Here is a 19644-nt window from a genome sequence, read left to right as displayed (position 1 = left end):
AGCAGTGGGATAAGTTTGGGGTTGTTTGAGAAAAGAGCTCGCACAGAAATGATGGGTTGAGTGTCCTCATTTATACCATAAACTTCTTTGATTCCATTTTACTGTGGGAGAGACAGGAAAATCTGGTGATCAATTGGAAACGTCAGTAAATCCTGGGCTTGGCTAATTCTACTGCAGCGATGAGAGCTTGCAAAGTGACTCAATGCCATTATAGTCTCTTCTGATTATTGTAGTTGTGCAAAGCTGACTGAAGGAAAAAATGGATTGCAATCAATTTACTGCCATTAGTGCAAAAATGAATTACAAAACCTCATAAGGTTTAGTGTAGTGTTAAAGGTTATTTAGTAACTGCCATCCCACAGCTCAATTTTTTTCTTCCAATTTTTCATTTCCTCTCGTGGAGGTGCAACTTTTACTGGGTTTCAGTTTCCTGGCCACCTGTTTTCCCCTAATAATTACCCAAAAGAGTATTTTCCACATGCTCTTCCTGATACTGTGTCAGCAGGTTATTCAGGGAATAGGTGAAATAGCTGCCGAACCCGATCCGGTATTCACCAGATGTCTGCACATACACAGGCATGTCTTCCAGCAGGAATTACTGAATAGGAACGAGAAACAGGAACCCTGCCCAATTTCTTCTCTTCCTGGAAATGGCTCCTAATTGTTACTCCAGATAGAAGCCATGAACTCAGCAATAAGCAGGAATCAAGATGGGGACCTTTCTGTTCTGTATGGCTCAACAACTACATCAGGCAAACCTGCTATCTAAATCTTTTAATACCTTCCATAAACTAGAAGGCAATTCTTTGTCCCATTTTCTGCATAATCCAGCTCAGTGGTATTGCATAAATCCTCATCTGCTTTTCCCTTAGGGGAACAGTATATCAGACTAGATACTCAGGCACCTGGACTAGTGCACTAGATAGGAATTCAAATCCCACCATGGCAACCGGGAATTTACATTCAATTAAATAAATCTGGAATAAAGAGCTAGTCTCATTAATAATGATCTTCAAACTAGTGGACTGTTATCTGGCTTTTTAATGTCCTTTAGGGAAGGAAATACACCGTCCTTACACTGAGCACTGGTCAGCAGGTTTTTGGTAAGTGTTGCTGATGGCACCATCGGTGACATGTTCCATCACTTTGCTGATGATTGAGAGTAGGTTGATGGGGTAGTGATTGGCCAAATTGGATTCGTCCTGGTTTTTGTGGATGGGGCATACCAGGACTTATCTTAATCCTGGTTAAGAACGTAAGAAATTGGAGGAGAAGGCTGTGTATCCTGAGTCTGCTCCACCATTTAATAAGATCGTTGCTGATCCTGAACCATAACTCCACCTTCCTGCCTGAGCCATATATCCCTTTGGCTCTCTTGGGGTCAAAAAATCCATCAATCTTAGCCTTGAATATAGTCACTGACTAAAAGTGAACATACCACTTGCCTTTTTAATTGCTTACTGTACCTCCATGTTAACTTTCTGCATTTCTTGCACAGGTACACCAAATCCCAACAAACACCAACATTCTCACTATTTTAAAAAGTATTCAGTTTTTCTGTTCTTCCTACCAAAGTGAACCCAGTAATTGATTGTCCTGTTCCTGTGATCTTTTTAGTTTAGGTTACCCTTCTGTGTGATGCTCAATTTATTGGAATTATTTATCACAGCAAGCATTAGAATGTGCAAAATGCTTATTTGTTCTGTTTTATTCAAATGCTGGCGAGATGGTCATAGTATGCTGGGGCCCAACAGTGTGCTCCCAATTCCTCAAACAGAGATGTCCTAATCTCCACTACCTTGTTTGTGGAGAGACGGGATGGGACGGGGGGAAGTCTGCTTTCCCCGAGAGAGGAATTTGGAAAAAGCTCACTCCAGGTAATTCTTGTGATCCTGATAATTGGCTGAAGATCAACAAAACCCTCAGAACACAGGCAGTGGGCATTGGAGCAGAGAAGAGGAACTGTAGTGAAGGTTCATGCACAATCATTTCTATTATATCAGACAGTTGCACTGATCACCTATTATAATCTTTATGGATTTATTTCTGTTCCCAAGCACTTGGTCAAACAGCTGTTTCCCTTTCATCTGCATACTATAGAAAACCAAAAAGTCCCATAGCAACTACATCGCCACCAAACAGAACTGACCAGAACTGACTTCACAACTTCAAAAATTTTTTGAGGCTTATAAAACGTAATATTCCCCCAACCACCAGTTTTATTCTTTTTAGCAACACTTTTTAAGCATCAAATTATCTGACATTTATCCAAGAAGCAGACTGCTGCACTCTACTTGCTCTCCAGGACATTATAAAGGTGATTCCACCAGCTGCACTCTGACTGGATAAAGATATGTGCATGAAGTCCTTGGTGGATGCCTACCAGTTACTGAGATATAATCCTATAACTGCAGCCCAGATTAGGAGCATCATCCTTTATATCCAATGGGTTACCAGATATATGTCCATTATACAGTGGGAGACTCCAACACAAATAACTACACAATCATCCTACCCAACACTAATTCCCATTGGTCCATCACTGCTGCCCTTGTCAACCTCCAAGCATAATCTGCAGAGCATTGTCCAAGAAGGGGGCCTTATTGAGAGCTGCATTCCATTCCATTAATAACAACAGTTGTGATGACCAACTATGAATTCCCATATTGGTTACATGTTGGCTTACATTGTTAATAGATGATATAGCAGCATAATTGCAGCACTGGCTTTTCGCTTGCGTATTAGCTGCAACACATCCAGCAAAAATAGTTTCAATTTGCAATACATTGAGACAATTCATCCCGCATAGTCATTTCTAATCCATGTCTTTACACATAACATCAACTTTTATTAGGGACAACATTATTAACAACATCTAATTTCTAGATGAGTACTAACAGTAACGTGAGAACCAATAGCACTGTCAAAAAAGCACTGAATGAGGAGAACACTGTCGCTTACATCGTCTGCAATCCTCTCCAGTGTTCCATGAATAAACAAACTGTATGAACTAAGTATTGCTGGAAAAAATAAACTTTTTTGTCAAAACTTTTTGTCTTGCACTCATCAGGACTATGCAAAGAAAATACCAATGTCAGGGGAAACAACATATTTATACTGTATGAGAAGAGGGTGCTGATTGGTTGGCAAGTGGGCTCTGACTGGCTGGCAAGTGGACTCTGATTGGTAGAGGCATTGCCATGGAGAATGCACCAGTTGACAGTTAACTGTCAAGCATTGCTTAAAATTAAAACCAGGCAGCTTGACTCTGACTGGCCAAGACATTGCCCTGGGGAATGAACCAGCTGTCGCTTATTTTGTTTAGCTGAAACAGGCACAATGTGTGTACATGTTCTGCCTGCAAAGAACAGGGCCCTGTGTATTAATATATGTAGCTTCCAGTGCGTGCAAATGTGCTACATTGCGAGCCCGACTGACCATCTTAAATTGGTTATCGTGTGGGGCCTTTCTTTCAATAAGCTCAGAATGATTTATTTATTATAGGTCAAAACCTCTTTAACAAGTTCCAAGAACTGGTTAGCACACAATTGTAATCTGGAAGTATAACCATCTATCCCTTTTAAAAATTCCCCAGTACACATACACACAGAGGTGGGCAGTTGGGAAAAACTTTATAAGAAAAGGATAAAGTTTACTGGGTTTTGACTCTGTCGACCTGGTGCCCCTTGTGAGAAGGCTGTTCACTGGTTACCGTAGCTGTTGGGACATTCCTTCTAAGCCACGGCGTGGATGTAAATCGGGCCGGAACAATTATTCTTGTCCCAGCCTTTTCTGTCCAAATGCAGACAAGTTATATGCATGTTGCGAAACTATAATAATTTTCATAATATTATTGTGGGTTATTGTAAAATAGGTTTATAGGGATGAGTATGGATGATTCTGAGTGTGGATTGGAGCCAGCTAGACTGCAAGCTTGAATTTATCAAAAGGAGTTAGGCATAGAAGGGTACTTGAAATGCTAATGAGTAAACATGGATGAGGTCTTAGCATATAAGGTGTGAAGGAAATTTGCATTTTTAGATAAGTGAAGGAGTTGTTTGGATTTCAAAGGGACAGTAGGATGTTTACAACTAGTAAGATAAGCAAGGCCAAGCAGTGTGTTTATTCTTCCCCAGAAGGACAGAGGTCATATTGGCAACATGAAAAAGTAAATTTACAAAGACATATGGAACGATGGAATTTACAGATTAAAGAGAGAGAAACATATACAAAGGGGAATGAAAGACCATGCTGAGGGGCCATTTAAGATCTAACAGGAGTGTGTGAAACAGCCTTAAAGAAGCCTCCAGCCATTTTTGCAAAAGTCTGCTGTGTCCAGTAACTTAAGGTGGAGAAAAGCCTTTGGAATTCCAGTGTCAAGTGGGTACTGTGGTAACTTGCTGGCTTGCTTTTTAAATTTAAATCTATTTTGGACTGTTGCCATAAAGGGGGTGTGTAGTTGGGAATTAGGTTAATTAAGAATTTTAGGATTTGTTATATTAAGTAACTGTAATTTTATGTATGTGTTTGAAATCTTTTCTTTTGTTAATAAATATTTTAATTTAATTTTTAAAAATCTCTAAAGGTCTTAGTGGACTCATTACTTCTAAATTCAATGCAGACATCTTCTTGTAATAAATACAAATTGCAAAACCATTGTGACAGCGCAGCCAAGTTTCCTTTGTGGATTTGGTCCACCTGGCACACACCCCCCACGTCATAACATGCAGGTGAGAATTCTCTGGCTGTGGATTGATAACCACACACAAAATTTCAGGCAAGGCTGGGAGACAGCCAGTTAGGGTAGCCTGCCTTCCTTAGTTTATTCCCCAAAAGATTGAGTTCACAAACAACGTGTTCAAAACTGAAAGTTTGTCTCTGCCATGTGATTTCCAGTAAATCACTTGTCTTTGCCTTTACCAGCTTTTTCCCCATGAATTAAAGTGATTGCAGTTCGAAACAAACAATCAGCTCTTCAAGTACTATGCTGGTCAGGTGATTTCATGGAAAAGGCATGCGTGTTGCCAGTTCCAAGGTGAACTTATGACCTTTTTTTTAAACTCCAGGTCAGCATCCGAATGTCCAGATAATGCAATATCTTTCCATACATTAAAAAAAAATCTTTTAAAACTATATGACTCTAACAATGTTCACACAAAAGCTGTTGAAAGCAAACCCGTGACTTCAGCCATCTAGAAGGGCAAGGGCAGCAGACAGGTGGGAACATCACCGCCTGCAAGTTCCCCTCCAAGTCACTCACCATCCTGACTTGGAAATACATCGCCGTTCCTTCACTGTCACTGGGTCAAAATCCTGGAACTCCCTCCCTAACAGCACTGTGGGTGTACCTACACTGCAGCGGTTCAAGAAGGCTGCTTATCACCACCTTCTCAAGGGCAACTAGGATGGGCAATAAATGTCGGCCTTGGCAGCTTGTTTGCATCCTGTGAAAAAGTACAAAACACTTGGAACATATTTGAAGCAGGCCAACAATTGCCCAACAATACAGTCTGACATGGGATTCCAATGAGGGGGTGAGCTGGTTTTATCCTGAAGAGTGGGGGCTCCAGGAAAACAGAGGATTGTTCTTAACTGAAGAATTCATTTGGACTGACAAAAATGTCCAAACACAAGGACAGCAATTTTCGAAGTAAATGATAAATTTGATTGTAGAATATGAATTTGAGTAGGCCATTAATTACAGCGTACACATGCACGCAAGCAACTATGTGTCGAGTTATAGGATCTCACCAGAGGCTGTGGGGAGGCACCTCCTCTAAGGAAAAGGAAGATTGGAACAGGAGTTCAGCTGAATAACTGAGTGGTGTTTCTTAATGTTCAGTGCAAAGCAGGAATGGCAACACTAACAACATGTTATAGACAACTGTAGACAGTGGAGGAGGAACAAAAAATAAACCAATGAGGTGGAATGTGAGTGGAATAAATGCAGCACCATTAGAATTAAAAGGAAATGACTGAACTGTGAGACAGAGTCCACTCTACACCAGAGAGCTGAAAGCCATTAAAAATACCTAGGAGGAGGAGTATGGTGCATCATGTTATTCCGCCCAATGTTACCACGTCGATTTAAGTTTTTAAATCTGTATGTTGCAAAATTCCCAGCTTTTACAAACTAATCAAGGAGTGAAGCCAATGGAATCCCGGCATAGGAATGGGGAAAATCAAGAAACTGAATCTATGTCGACTGTTTTAGTGCAAATTCCCAGGCCTCCTGAACAAGCAGCCTCTCATGGATGAGTGCAAAGTCCACGATTAGAGGGCAGAACGAGAGAGGTTAAAAACTCGGAAGGAGAAATTCCACTCTGCACTATTCAGATAATGTCCTGAGTTTTTAAATTGGTTTTCCATCTGTGAAAACAACACAAATACATTCAGACTGGGTAATGCTTTTGGTCTAGTATAAGAAGTAGTCTCCTGAGAGACGATGGTATTCCATATCTAACAACACGTCTCTAAGCAGCTCATACAAAATAACTTCCCACCCACATAGGATATGTCAGAGCAATGAAGCACCTCAAAAAAATCTATAATCCGGATTATCAATATGTACAATGCCTGAACATTAATTTGATCTGGTTACAGGCAAAGGAAATGATTGCTCAAAGAACACAGGTTGCAGAATACTTGGCTGAGGATCACCAGCTCCATTAAGGAAGCAGATGTTGAAAGTTGGTGACTAATTACCAAAAAGAGTTGGTGACAGAAAGTTTGTCTAATTGTTCAGAATGGTGCATTGTAGACAACACTGCTTCATTTGATGATTAAAAGATAGAGGTGCCCCAACAGGACAGCCCCTATTTGGGGCTGAAGGACACCCTCCAGGTGTCTGATGCAAGGACGGTTTATCAGAGGCAAAGCTGTCAGGCATTTTCTTGTGTCTTCAGCTGAGGAATTGACCTTGGAGATGGCATTCGAAGCACTGCATGGAACCACTGCCATTCTTCACACTCATGATCGTAACTATGCCACATGATACACGTTTCTGCAGGTGGCAGTCAGGAAACATTTTGATGTTTTTTCTGCTGCTAGGGATTTTCTCATGGAATCAGCAATCTTAAAGGCAGAGGGAGCTTAAAGGCTGTTCCAGGAGCCAACTATCCAGCATTTCTTCTCCTTCAAATATTGTAGTGTTGAAGAGTGGTCCACCATGAAGGCGTCATGGAAGCTTCTGTGGACACTTGCCTCATCAGCCTGGACCAGAAGAAGGCCTTTGACAGAGTATGGCACACCTACATGGTGGATGTGCTCTCCAAAATGGGGTTTGGGGAGGAAATCTGCAACTGGATCCAAGTGCTCTACACAAACATCAGTAGTGCAGTTTCAATCAATGGGTGGGAATCAGAAAGCTTTCCAATTAAATCTGGGAGTCAGACAGGGCTGCCCTCTCTCCCCTGTTCTGTTTGTGTGTTGCATAAAACCCTTTGCTCAGTCAATCAGGAAGGATCCGAGCATGAGGAGTGACGATCCCAGACAGTGGAGGCGCTCAGGTTAAAGCCTCCTTGTGGACGATGTCGCCATCTTCTGCTCGGATCTGCTGTTGGTGCACAGACTGATAAACATCTGCAACTAGTTTAAACTGGCCTCAGGAGTAAATCGATTCAGTATTCACGATTCAGTAAATCGTAGCAAGAGCAAGGCCGTGTTCTTTGGGAATTGGGCTGCCTGTTCCTTTATCCCCTTCACCGTCAGTTCAGGTGGCCTGAAGGTGCTGGGGATATGATTCGGAGGAGTGTGGCATACGTTAGAAATTGGAAGGAGCGAGTAGCTATGGTGAAAAGAAAATTGGGCATGTGGGAGCGATGCTCCCTCTCCATTGTGGGTAAGACCCTAGTCATCAGGTGTGAGGCACTCTCACTGTCGCGCAGGTCTGGCCCAATCCTCACTCCTGCGCAGTGGCAATCACCCGAGCCATCTTTCACTTTATCTGGAGGTCGAAAACGGATCGTGTTCACAGGGACATGATGTACAAGCCTCTAGATAAAGAGGGAAAAAATGTGCCCAACATCGCCCTCATCCTGATGGCCACCTTTGTGTGTGGCTGCATTAAGCTGTGCATAGACCCTCGGTACGCAAACATCAAGCGTCACTACGTGCTGAGGTTCTACCTGTCCCCGGTGCTGCGAAGGATGGGTCTGGTCACGCTGCCGCGGAATGCTTCAAGTAGTTGGACCTGTCCCTGGTGGAAAAATGTATGCAGGGTAACACCTTTGACCACAAGTCCATCAGGCAGTGGTCGGCATGTAACGTCCTAGAGGCCCTGCAGGAAAAGGAGAGGGTGGATCCTGTGGGATGGTTCCCCGAGCAGACTCTCTCACACCTGTAAAGAGTTTGCCCTGACATCAGGAAGACAAATGTCATGGCCCAGGATAGTGCCATTCCGCCATTTATCAGCCTTGACAATGTGACACTGGAGATTGTTGATAACTTCACATCTCTAGGCTCCATGATCACCAGCAGACTACCACTTGATGCTGAAATCAATGCGTACATTGCAAAAGCTGCAGCTATTATGTCCAAGCTGAATGTGTGTGTGGAACAATAGCAATCTGAGCAAGAATGCCAAACTGCGAGTCTACCAAGCCTACATCCTCAGTGCAATTCTCGGGAGTGGTGAGACCTATACAATTTATGCTAGATAGGAGAAAAGGCCAACAGTTTCCAAACCCACTGCCTCAAGCATAACCTTGGAATCTGTTGGAAATCCAAGGTCACCAGCTCAGAGCTCCTGGTCCATGCTATTTCCATCAGCATACACTTCATTACTATGGCTCAGCTACATTCATACGATGGATGACAGGCATATCTTTCTGTACTGTAAACTGCCACCAGGTCATGACCTGCCGGATGTCCATAACTCTGATACAAGGACACCTGCACCCATGATCTGAAGGTGGCAGACTGACACACAAAACTAGGAGACAGTCCCCGACAGCTGTAACCCCTGGGGGCTAGCCGAGAAGAGAGCCCAGGGAAAACAGAGGCCAGCAAATCCTGCATCTGCTCAAATGTGGCTGGTACCACCATGCTGGAGTAGGGTCCTGAGGCACAATAGACGATGTTTAACACAGAGTTGACCACCACAGCACAAACCATTGTTTCACGAGACAGAAGGCTGACAAAGGAAGATTTAAGGAGAGATGTACTTGCATTGGAGGCAGTTCAGAGAGGGTTGGGCCTTTGCTCATTGGAGTTTAGAAGAATGAGAGGTGGTCTTAATGAAACATATAGGATTCTGAGGGGGTTTTAATAGGGCAAATGCTGAGACGATCTTGGGGTAGTCTGAACTAAGGGGCCCAGTTTCAGAATAAGGGGTCTCCCATTTAGGATGGCAATAAGGAGGAATTTCTTCTCTCAGGGGGCCATTAATCTTTGAAATTCTCTACACCAGAGAGTAGCGGAGGCTGGGTCATTAAGTATATTCAAGGCTGAGATGAACAGATTTTTGATATACATGGGAGTCAAGGGCAGGCAGGAAAGTGGCAGTGAGGCCACATCAGGTCAGCTGTGACCTTACTGAATGGCAGAGCAGGCTCAAGAGGCCAAGTCACCTACTCGTGCTCCTATTTCATATGTTATATTATGCTAAGATTGAGATAGCTGATGAGGCGGTGATTGGCCAATTAGATTTGTCCTGCTTTTTGAGGACATAGCTGAGCAATTTTCCACATTGTCTGGTAGATGCCAGAAAAGCTTGGCAGGGCATAGCTAGTTCTGGAGCTCAAGTCTTCAGCTCTACAGCCAGGATGTTGTCAGGGCCCATACTGACAACATACCTGCAGCTGTTTCTTAATATCATGTGGAGTGAATCGAATTGGCTGAAAACTAGCAATTGTGCTGCTGGGAACGTCAGAGGCTGAGATGGATCACCCTCTTGGTGCTTCTGGCTGAAGATAGTTGCAAATGCTTCTTTTGCATTAACGTTCTGGGGTACCCCATCATTGAGAATGGGGATGTTTGTGAAGCCTTACAGCTTACATCCTCAATTCACAGAATCATAGAATTGTTACAGTGCAGAAGGAGGCCATTTGGCCCATCATGTCTGAACCAGTTCTCCAAATGAGCAATTCACCTATTTTCATTCTTCCGCCTTCTCCCCGTAACCCTGCACATTCTTCCTTTTCAAATAACAATCTAATTCCTTTTTGAAAACTTCAATTGAACCTGCCTCCACTGCGCTCTATGGCAGTGCATTCCAGACCCTAACCACTTGCTGCGTGAAAAGGTTTTTTCTTCATATCACTTTTGCTTCTTTTGTCAATTACTTTAAATCTGTGCCTCTCGTTCTCGATCCTTTCACGAGTGGGGAACAGCTTCTCCCCATCTACTCTGTCCAGACCTCTCGTGATTTTGAGTACCTCCTCTCAACCTTGTTTTCTCCAAGGGAAACAGTACTAACTTCTCCAATCTATCTATATGACTGAAGTTCTTTATCTCTGGAACCATTCTCATGAATCTTTTCTGTACCCTCTCCAATGCCTTCTCATCCTTCCTAAAGTGTGGCACCCAGGCCTGGATGCAACACTCAAGCTCAGGCTGAACTAGTGGCTTATACAAGTTCAACATAATCTCCTTGCTCTTGTACTCCATGGGCTGAATTTTGCCGTCGGTGAGCAGGGGGTGGGGCCCGCTCGCCGACGCATAAAATGACCCGGGATGATGTTGGGGGGGAACCCCCGACATCACCCCGCCCCATTTAAATTTTCAGGAAGGCGGGGGCATAGCCAAGTCAGCTGTGTGCCCGCAGACCTGTCAATGGTCAATTGAGGCCATTGACAGGATCATTTAAACAATTAAAGGACCGGCCCGTCCAACCTTAAGGTTGGTGGGCAGGCCAGGAGCCCCGGCGGGAAATAGAAAAAACATGAAACCTCATCCACCGGCGGGATGAGGTTTCACGTAGGGATTTAAAAAGTTTAATAAACTTAAAATGTAAATTATGAACATGTCCCATCTCATGTGACATTGACTTAGCCTCAGGGAGATGTGGGCTCTTTCATGCGCATGCGCGAAAGAGCGCACTCTCGTATTTGGGGAATTCCCCCCCACCCCCACCCGCACAGGGAGTGCTGGGCGGGCCTTAATTGGCCCGCCCACATAAAAGGGCGGCGGGGCCCGCTTCGCCGGCAGGGATCGGCTCCCCACCCGCCGGAGATTGAGTCGGGCCCACCCGCCCGACAGGCAGAAAATTCTGCCCCATGTCTCTATTAATAAAGCCCAGGATACTATATGCTTTATTAACTGCTCTCTCAACCTGTCCTGCCACCTTCAATGACTTATGCATATATACACCCAGGTCCCTCCGCTCCTGCATCCCCTTTAGAGTTGGATCCTTATTTTGTATTGTTGCTCCATGTTCTTCCTGCCAAAGTGAATCACCTCACATTTCTCTGCATTGAACTTCATCTTCCACTTGTCTGCCCATTCCACCAACTTATTTTGAAGTTCTACACAATCCTCCTCAATGTTCACAATGCTTCCAAGTTTTGTATCTCCGCAAACTGTTCCCTGTACACCCAGGCCTAGGTAATTAATATATATCAGGAAAAGCAAGGGTCCCAACACTGACCCTGAGAAACTCCACTACAAACCTTCCTCCAGCATGAAAAACAACCATTAACCACTACTCTTTGTCCCTTGTCACACAGACAATTCTGTATCAATGTTGCTACTTATTCCATGAGCTATAGCTTTGCTCACAAGTCTGTTGTGTGGCACTGTATCGAACGCCTTTTGGAAGTCCATGTACACCACATCAATCCTCTGCTGCCTCTTCAAAAAACTCCAGCAAATTAGTTAAACATGATTTTCCACCAGAAATCCATGCTGGCTTTCCTTAATTAACTGTATTAGTCCATGTGATTATTAATTTTACCCTAAATTATTATTTCTAGCAGTTTCCCCACCACTGAAGTTAAACTGACAGGCTTGTAGTTGCTGGGTTTATCTTTACAGCCATTTTTCAACAAGGGTGTAATCTTTGCAATTCTCCAGTCTTCTGGGACCACCCCTGAGTCTAAGGAATACTGAAAAATTATGGCCAGTGGTTATGTAATTACCACTCTCACTTCCCTCAGTATCCTTGGGTGCACCTCATCCGGTCCAGTGTCTCATCAACTTTAAGTACAGATATCCTATCCAATACCTCCTCCTTATCAATGTTAAACCCTTCCAGTGACAATTACCTCCTCCTCCAACATGGCCTAGGTAGCATCTTCCTCTTTGATACAGAGGCAAAGTATTCATTTAAAACCTCCCACTGCCTCCATACCTAAATCCCCTTTTTGGTCCCTAATCGACCCTACCCCTCCTTTCAGCACCCTTTCACTATTTATAAGCCTATAGAAGGCTTTGGGATTCCCTTTTATGTTAGCTGCCAGTCTCTTTTCATACTCCCCTTTACTTCTCTTATCTCTTTTTCACCTCTCCTCTGAACATTCGATATTCAGCCTGGTTTTCAACTGTATTTTCTGACTGACACCAGTAAAAAGCATACCTTATCTTATTCATTTTAATTTCTACCTCCTTTGACATCAGGAGGCTCTAGATTTGCCCTACCTTTCCCTTTGGAGGGAATATACCTCGACTGTGACTCTGCCCGACTTATCGCTTCTTTGAAAGTAGTCCATTGACCAGCTGCCATTTTTACTGCCAACTTCTGACTCCAATTTATTCATTCGTTCCCCATTGAAGTTGGCTTCCCCCCAGTTAACGTCCTTACTCTGGACTGACTTTTATCTTTTTCCATAGTCAGCCTAAACCTTATGATACAATGATCACTGTGCCCTAAATGTTCTCCTCCTGACAGTTGATCTACTTGCTGGGCCACCTCATGTCCAAGAACCAGGTGAGCAGTGCCTCCTTCCTCTTTGGACTGGAAACATACTACTGAAGGAATAAAAGCAAAAAACTGCGGATGCTGGAAATCCAAAACAAAAACAGAAACAAAGTTTTCCTGAACACACTCTAGGAATTCCTGTTCTTCTCTGCCCTTTATACTATCTCCATCACAGTCTATATTCGGATAATTAAAGCCCCTCCATTATAACTACTCTATAATGTTTGCATCATGTTGTAATTTCCCTGCAGATTGGTTCCTTACATCCTTCCTACTAATCGATAGACTGCACCGAGCAATGTAATTGCACTCTTTTTGTTCCTTAGCTCCAGCCAAATAGGTTTCATCCTTGATCCCTCTGGGACATCCTCTCTCTCCAGCACTGCAATGCTCTCCTTAATCAATACTGCCACCCCTCCCCTTTTTCTTTCTTTTCTAACTTTCCTGAACACCTTGTATCCAGGCATAATTAACACCCAGTCCTGCCTTTCTTTGAGCCAGGTCTCTGTCATTGTCACAACATTGTATTTACACACAGCAATCTGCACCTATAACTCACTAATCTATTTTATCACACCCTGTGGATTCACATACATGCACAATACCCTGATTTAGACTCTTATTACTTTCTCCTATACTCTGACCACACCTATTAACTTACTATTGCCTACTCTAGTGCTGTCTTTTCCTCTTATTTCTGTATTTGCTCGCATGTGGCACTGGGAGTAATCTGGAGATTACAACTTTTGAAGTCCTGCTTGCTAATTTTCAACCTAGCTCCCTAAATTCTGACTGCAGGCCACATTCCTCTTTCTACCTATGTTGTTGGTACTGATGTGGACCATGACTGCTGGTTGTTCATCCTCCCCGCCTCAGGGTGCCCTGCAGCTGCTCAGTGACATCCTTGACCCTGGCATCTGGAGGGCAGCACACCATCCTGGATTCATGCCTATGGCCACAGAAACGCTTGCCTATTCTCCTAACTATCGAATCGCCTATCACTATTGCTCTTCCAGACTTCCTTGTACCCCCGTCTGCAGCTGAGCCGCCCACGGTGCCATGAACTTGGCTCTAGCTGCACTCCCAGATGAGCCATCACTCTCATCAGTATTCAGAACTGAAACCATCTGTATTCAGAAATGAATACCTTCCTCTTTAAGAGGCTGCCTTGAACAGGTAAATTCCCAACACCCTGGCGTCCTCAGTTTTTATGAGCGAGGTTTGCGAGGCAGAGCTTGCAAGCTGCCACAGATTAACGTTACATCATACTGAAGTATTTCAAACAGCTCATGAATGTTGTCCATACAACCTTACTGGTCCCTAAATACTAGCCCTTTATACAGGGTCTAGTCAGTCAAGTGTAACACCTTAGTTTCTAACCAGCACCCTAATATCTCAACGAGAAGAAAGAAATTTCAACTGGCTATCCAACAATATTTATCAACATGGAGTGATATCCAGGTCAGATGTGACAACAAAAACATTTGAAGGACATCACTGCCAATCATATAGACCTCACTATAGAAAGATAGTTTTCATATTAGTTTGCAGACCTCTCTCCAGACTGGCACCATACACTGTAAATTGAGCAACAATGAACAATTGAAGGACAGAACAATCTGGCTGAGCATTACCAGTAGTGGGGTCTGGCACAAAAACAGAATTACCTGGAAAAACTCAGCAGGTCTGGCAGCATCGGCGGAGAAGAAAAGAGTTGATGTTTCGAGTCCTCATGACCCTTCAGCAGAACACTTGAAGTCATTGGTACCCTCAGTTTTGTCACTAAGGCCTAATACCTAAATCTTCATTACACGCTCTCAGAATACTAAGTTCTCTAGCTTAGTCAAAAAGTTCAAGCATGATTAGAATGGCCCATAAAGAGCTGAAAACCCCCACAAGTACACCATTTACTGTAAAAAAAAATTCCCTCTCGTTTTAGCTTACACAGTTACCCAAATTCAATTAGAAAAATTAAGGATCACCATGGTGGGTTTTGTAACTTTTGCTGGTTTAAATGTCAAGTTCTTTTAAAGGTAATATCCAAAAAAGTACAACAAAACACTTTGGCCTTATTTAGAGACTTCAACATGACTTAGTAGAGTGCAGTATGTTTTGTTAGCGTACCATAGAGCCATAGAAAAGTTACAGCACAGAAGGAGGCCATTCGGCCCATCTTGTCCATGCCAGCCCGAGGACACCCAGGTGCCCTTTCTAATCCCACCTTCCTGCACCCGGCCCATAACCCTGCAGCTTAGAGCACTTTAGGTGCAGACCCAGGTACTTTTTAAAAGAGTTTAAAATTTCTGCCTCTGCCACCAACTTGGGAGCGAATTCCAGACACCTACTACCCTCTGCATAAAAAAGTTCTTCCTCATGTCCCCCCTACACCTTCTGCCACTTATCTTGAATCTATGTCCCCTGGTTCTAGAATTCTCCACCAAGGGAAGCAATTTTATCCTGTCCACTCTATCTATTCCCCTCATAATTTTGTACACCTCAATCAAGTCACCTCTCAGCATTCTTTGTTCCAAGGAAAATAACCCCAACCTATCCAACCTCAAAAGATATTATGTGACTTCACAATACATCACAACATTCACCTACAATCATCCCAGTGGCAGTGGGATTAGATTTACATGCTGAAACCACCTCAATATTGCACCAGGTCCTATGTTAGGCCCCAAGGCAGCCCAGATACAAGTAGCAGATTACACACATTAGGGGTATGATGTTTTAACCACTTTATATTTATATTTTAAGTACCTTCAGGATGGATAAACAATTACTATCTTAGAAGAAAACTTTACAAAGTATTTTGGAGATATGCGTTTTGTCCATGGAAGTGCAACACTGCCCTCTGTCTGTCACAGTACCACCACTATCATGACTGTTACTGTCTGTTTCAATTGTTAGTTGTTATCCTAATCTGCACAACGTAATAGTGTGAATGTAAAACAGAAAGCTACACAGTTTGCAGATGCTCATTTATTTCAAAAACAATTAATATAAATAAAGCCCATATATACTCTAAAAATAAATATCACTGGTTTCATTTCTATTGAAAATTATTTAGAAATGAGAATCGTCAGTCTAACAACAGAAATACACAGTCCCCACAATGATTCTTAAGGTTCAAGGCTGTGTAAATGGAATGATTTGCAAGGAAATAGGAACAGTGAAATAATTGACTAAATTATGAAAAAAACTTTGTACACCCAAGAGCTGTGAAATCTCGAGTTATGGGCAGGGGTGTTAATGAAGATTCAGATTTGAAGCCAGTTTCAATAAACACCACCCCAGGAAGTAGTAACATAGGAAAACTTCTCAGTCACACAGCCAGCTGTGCACTGGCTACTTACTAACCTGCATTGGTGACACAGCAGCTGCTGGTGGCGTTTTCAGAGGGCTTGGGCTGAGAGGGCTTCGTGGAATGGCAGCTGCAGTAGTGTTAGGGACAACTAGAAAAACAAAATAATTACTTTTAGCCCAGAAAGTAACTTCATGTTCACACTTTTGAAATATCACTCACCTTCAGTACTACCTCAGCCCAATCAACAGCACGTGCGCTAACTCAACTGCAATAGTCCTAGCAAAAAGGCAAATGTGGTATTATAGAGGTTGAGGAAGATTGAAGAGCTTACAATCTGCAACTGTATCATCCAGTAAAAGGGATACACTCCTAGCTGCACATTAAAAATTTAAAGATCAAACATATCTAACTAATATAACCATATTAGTCTACCTAACCTACCCCTCCCACAAAATGCTTACTTGAATATTATGCAAATAAAAATATTTTAACAAGGAAAATGTACATATTTGAATTACAGTATTTAAAACAGCAGTAAGCTGGTGTGTGGGCTTTCTGAAATATATTCTTTTTGGAGAGATGAGAAGAGGCTTTTAAAAATATGGTTTACACAAACTGCATCGTCTAACCTACTGAACACAGGGCACAACCAACACTGCCTGAATGGTTCTAGGAACTAGAGCTGTCTGCGACAATAGACATCCCATCTGTAAAGGGCTTTCTAAAGTGTTGGATTAAAATACCAAGATGTCCACTGTCCCAATTTGAAGACAATTTAAAAGGCTTCTGATGTATGCCAGCACTATATTTCTGAGACATTTGCTCACAATTCCCTGCCTGAACTTCACTTTATATTATCAGCTTTCCCTAATTTAGCACTGCTCACTGGATTTGTGTTATTATTGGTTCACTAAGTGAAGGGTTAATAATTACCTTTGTTCCATGAGTTTGGCAAATTAAGCTTTTTTCATTCCACATTCTCCTTCTAGAGAAGGATAAGACTGGGGCTCAAAAATCAGTCCCCATATCTCCACAGGCAACAGACCAACAAAGCTACATTCATTCTTTGTATGAATGATTAGGACTTATTAAATTGGTAACCTATCTATCTCTTTCAAAAGTATATGCACCTTCTTTTGCTTTTTAAAGCCATATTCATGGCATGGACCTTAAACAAAAGTGAGATATAAGCAAACGTCACTCCTGCACAAATAAGTCTACTCAACATGACATTCGGGCTTGGCTCTTTAAACAAATGCTCTGTTGTCCCAGCCGTGGTCTTTTTAAAAATTTATTCGTTCACAGGATGTGGGCATCGCTGGCTGGGCCAGCATTTATTGCCTATCCCTAACTGCCCTCAAGAAGGTGGTGGTGAGCTGCCTTCTTGAACCGTTGCAGTCCATGTGGTGTAGGAACACCCACAGTGGTGTTAGGGAGGGAGTTCCAGGATTTTGACCCAGCGACAGTGAAGGAACGACAATACATTTCCAAGTCAGGATGGTGAGTGGCTTGGAGGGAAACTTACAGGTGGTGGCGTTCCCATGTTTCCGCTGTCCTTGTCCTTCTAGATGGTAGCAGTTGTGGGTTTGGAAGGTGCTGTCGAAGGAGCCTTGGTGAGTTGCTGCATTGCACCTTGTAGATGGTACACACTGCTGCTACTGTGCATTTAGTGCAAGGAATGAATGTTGACGGTGGTAGATGGGGTGTCAATCAAGCGGGCAGCTTTGCCCTGGACGGTGTCAAGCTTCTTGAGTGTTGCTGGAGCTGCACTCATCCAGCCAAGTGGGGAGTATTCTATCACACTCCTGACTTGTGCCTTGTAGATGGTGGACAGGCTTTGGGGAGTCAGGTGGTGAATTACTCGCTGCAAAATTCCCAGCCTCTGACCTGCTTTTGCATCCACAGTATTTATAGGTCCAGTTCAGTTTCTGGTCAACGGCAACACCCACACCGCCCTCCCACCCCAGGCTGTTGAGAGTGGGGGACTCAGTGATTGTAATGCCAATGATTGTCAAGGGGAAATTTGGAGCATTTTGAGACTCGGGGTGCTCGCGGCCTCCAGCCTTGGGCACTCGCGGCCTCCAGCCTTGGGCACTCGCGGCCTCCAGCCTTGGGCACTCGCAGCCGCCATCTTCCTATCCGTTAATAGATCAGAACTGCCCTAAGGTCGGGAACCAGAAATTTAAGGTTGATATTAACTGAAAGAGGTGAGCAAATTTAAGTCTGCAAATATTCACTGCACAACTAACTAGTCAGTACAACTTGACATTTCCCAGCCTATGCTACCCCCAAGTAAGCTTTTCCAAAGTGAATGCTGTATGTCCACTGGCAACCACACAGCAAATTGCCCATCTCAAACTTGCCACCAGGAAGATATGCGCGTTCTCATAAGGAAGAGGAGGAGGAAACTAAGCTATTGCATAGGCAAGTTTCCAAAAAGTCAAAGTGACTGGCTGACATTTACAAAGGTCCCATTTAAAAGTACTGCAGTAAATACTGAAGAATAGAAAATCCTGCTTTACCCAATCTGTACAAGAAAATAGTGTGTCTAAATACAGTGCTGAATATTTCAAGGGGAAATATAGAAACTCAAAACAATGCTGTTTGTAATAAAACACAGATAAATGGACACTTTTCTGAGAGCGTTAGGTTCCTTTGAATTCATAAGCATTTTAAATACTATTTTCGAGTAGAAAAATGTCGCTGTTACCTTGGGAAGCGCTGTCGAAGGATTTAATTAGCGTTTTGACAGTTGGGGATGGCTCAGAGGAGGTGGATGATCTGCGACTCAGACCCATACCTTGTCTTAAAGCTGCCAAATCTCGCTCTACAGCATTCATGTAATTGTACATACGCCCCCGCTCTTCATCCTGCCTGAAGATCAAAATTAATGATATCACCATGTACATAAAAAATATTGCAGCTTATCAAGCAGTCATCTTAGAACAAACTCCATTACAGTTGGCATTAAAGCTGAAAAGAAAATTTTTCTTGTGACAGGGTTTACGCATAAGGAGCCCCATAGGGAGTTATTGGTTTCAGCTGTATCATAACATGGAAGCAAGGAGCAGAAGCCAGGCTTTTCCCCTGGTCCCTCCAGATGCACCTCTTGGTGGTTCATCACATTGAAAATTTCTCAGCTGCGGCCACAAACTTTTACACCAAGAGCATTGTGATGTGACACAAGGATTTATGCATCTCGAGGGAAACCTGAAGACTCTCCAGCAGGAAAGGCCATTAGATTTAATGAACATTTTTCATAACCCAAACCCACCGCCTCACCACAAAGTAACCAAGATCAACTGCCTGAAACTGAAATTCCCAACACTCAGCAACATTTTGATTACTTTTGTCCATACAATAATAAACATGCAATACTGAAACAAACATGACATCAGAATTAAGAAAGAACCATTGTTTGCAGGGTGGCCTCATAACTCAATGTATGGTGAACTTGGATATCTCACTTGTCCATTGT

At 43.1% G+C, this 19644-nt stretch overlaps 1 protein-coding gene across 10 annotated transcripts in view; it reads right to left on the bottom strand.

The window, feature by feature from the left end:
- specc1la (sperm antigen with calponin homology and coiled-coil domains 1-like a) overlaps positions 1-19644 on the bottom strand; it is a 376439-nt gene that overhangs the window by 208458 nt on the left and 148337 nt on the right. For all 10 annotated transcript variants that reach the window (XM_078553774.1, XM_078553773.1, XM_078553769.1 and 7 more), the window contains 2 exons: positions 18877-19040; positions 16220-16314 (listed from right to left, as the gene is read on the bottom strand). In XM_078553774.1, coding sequence (XP_078409900.1) covers positions 16220-16314; positions 18877-19040 — 259 coding nt within the window. The remainder of the gene's footprint in view (positions 1-16219; positions 16315-18876; positions 19041-19644) is intronic.

The sequence above is a fragment of the Cetorhinus maximus genome, chromosome 12, assembly GCF_964194155.1.
Source record: "Cetorhinus maximus chromosome 12, sCetMax3.hap1.1, whole genome shotgun sequence".
Lineage (NCBI taxonomy): Eukaryota > Metazoa > Chordata > Chondrichthyes > Lamniformes > Cetorhinidae > Cetorhinus > Cetorhinus maximus.
This window is presented reverse-complemented; position numbering and strand designations above follow the sequence as displayed.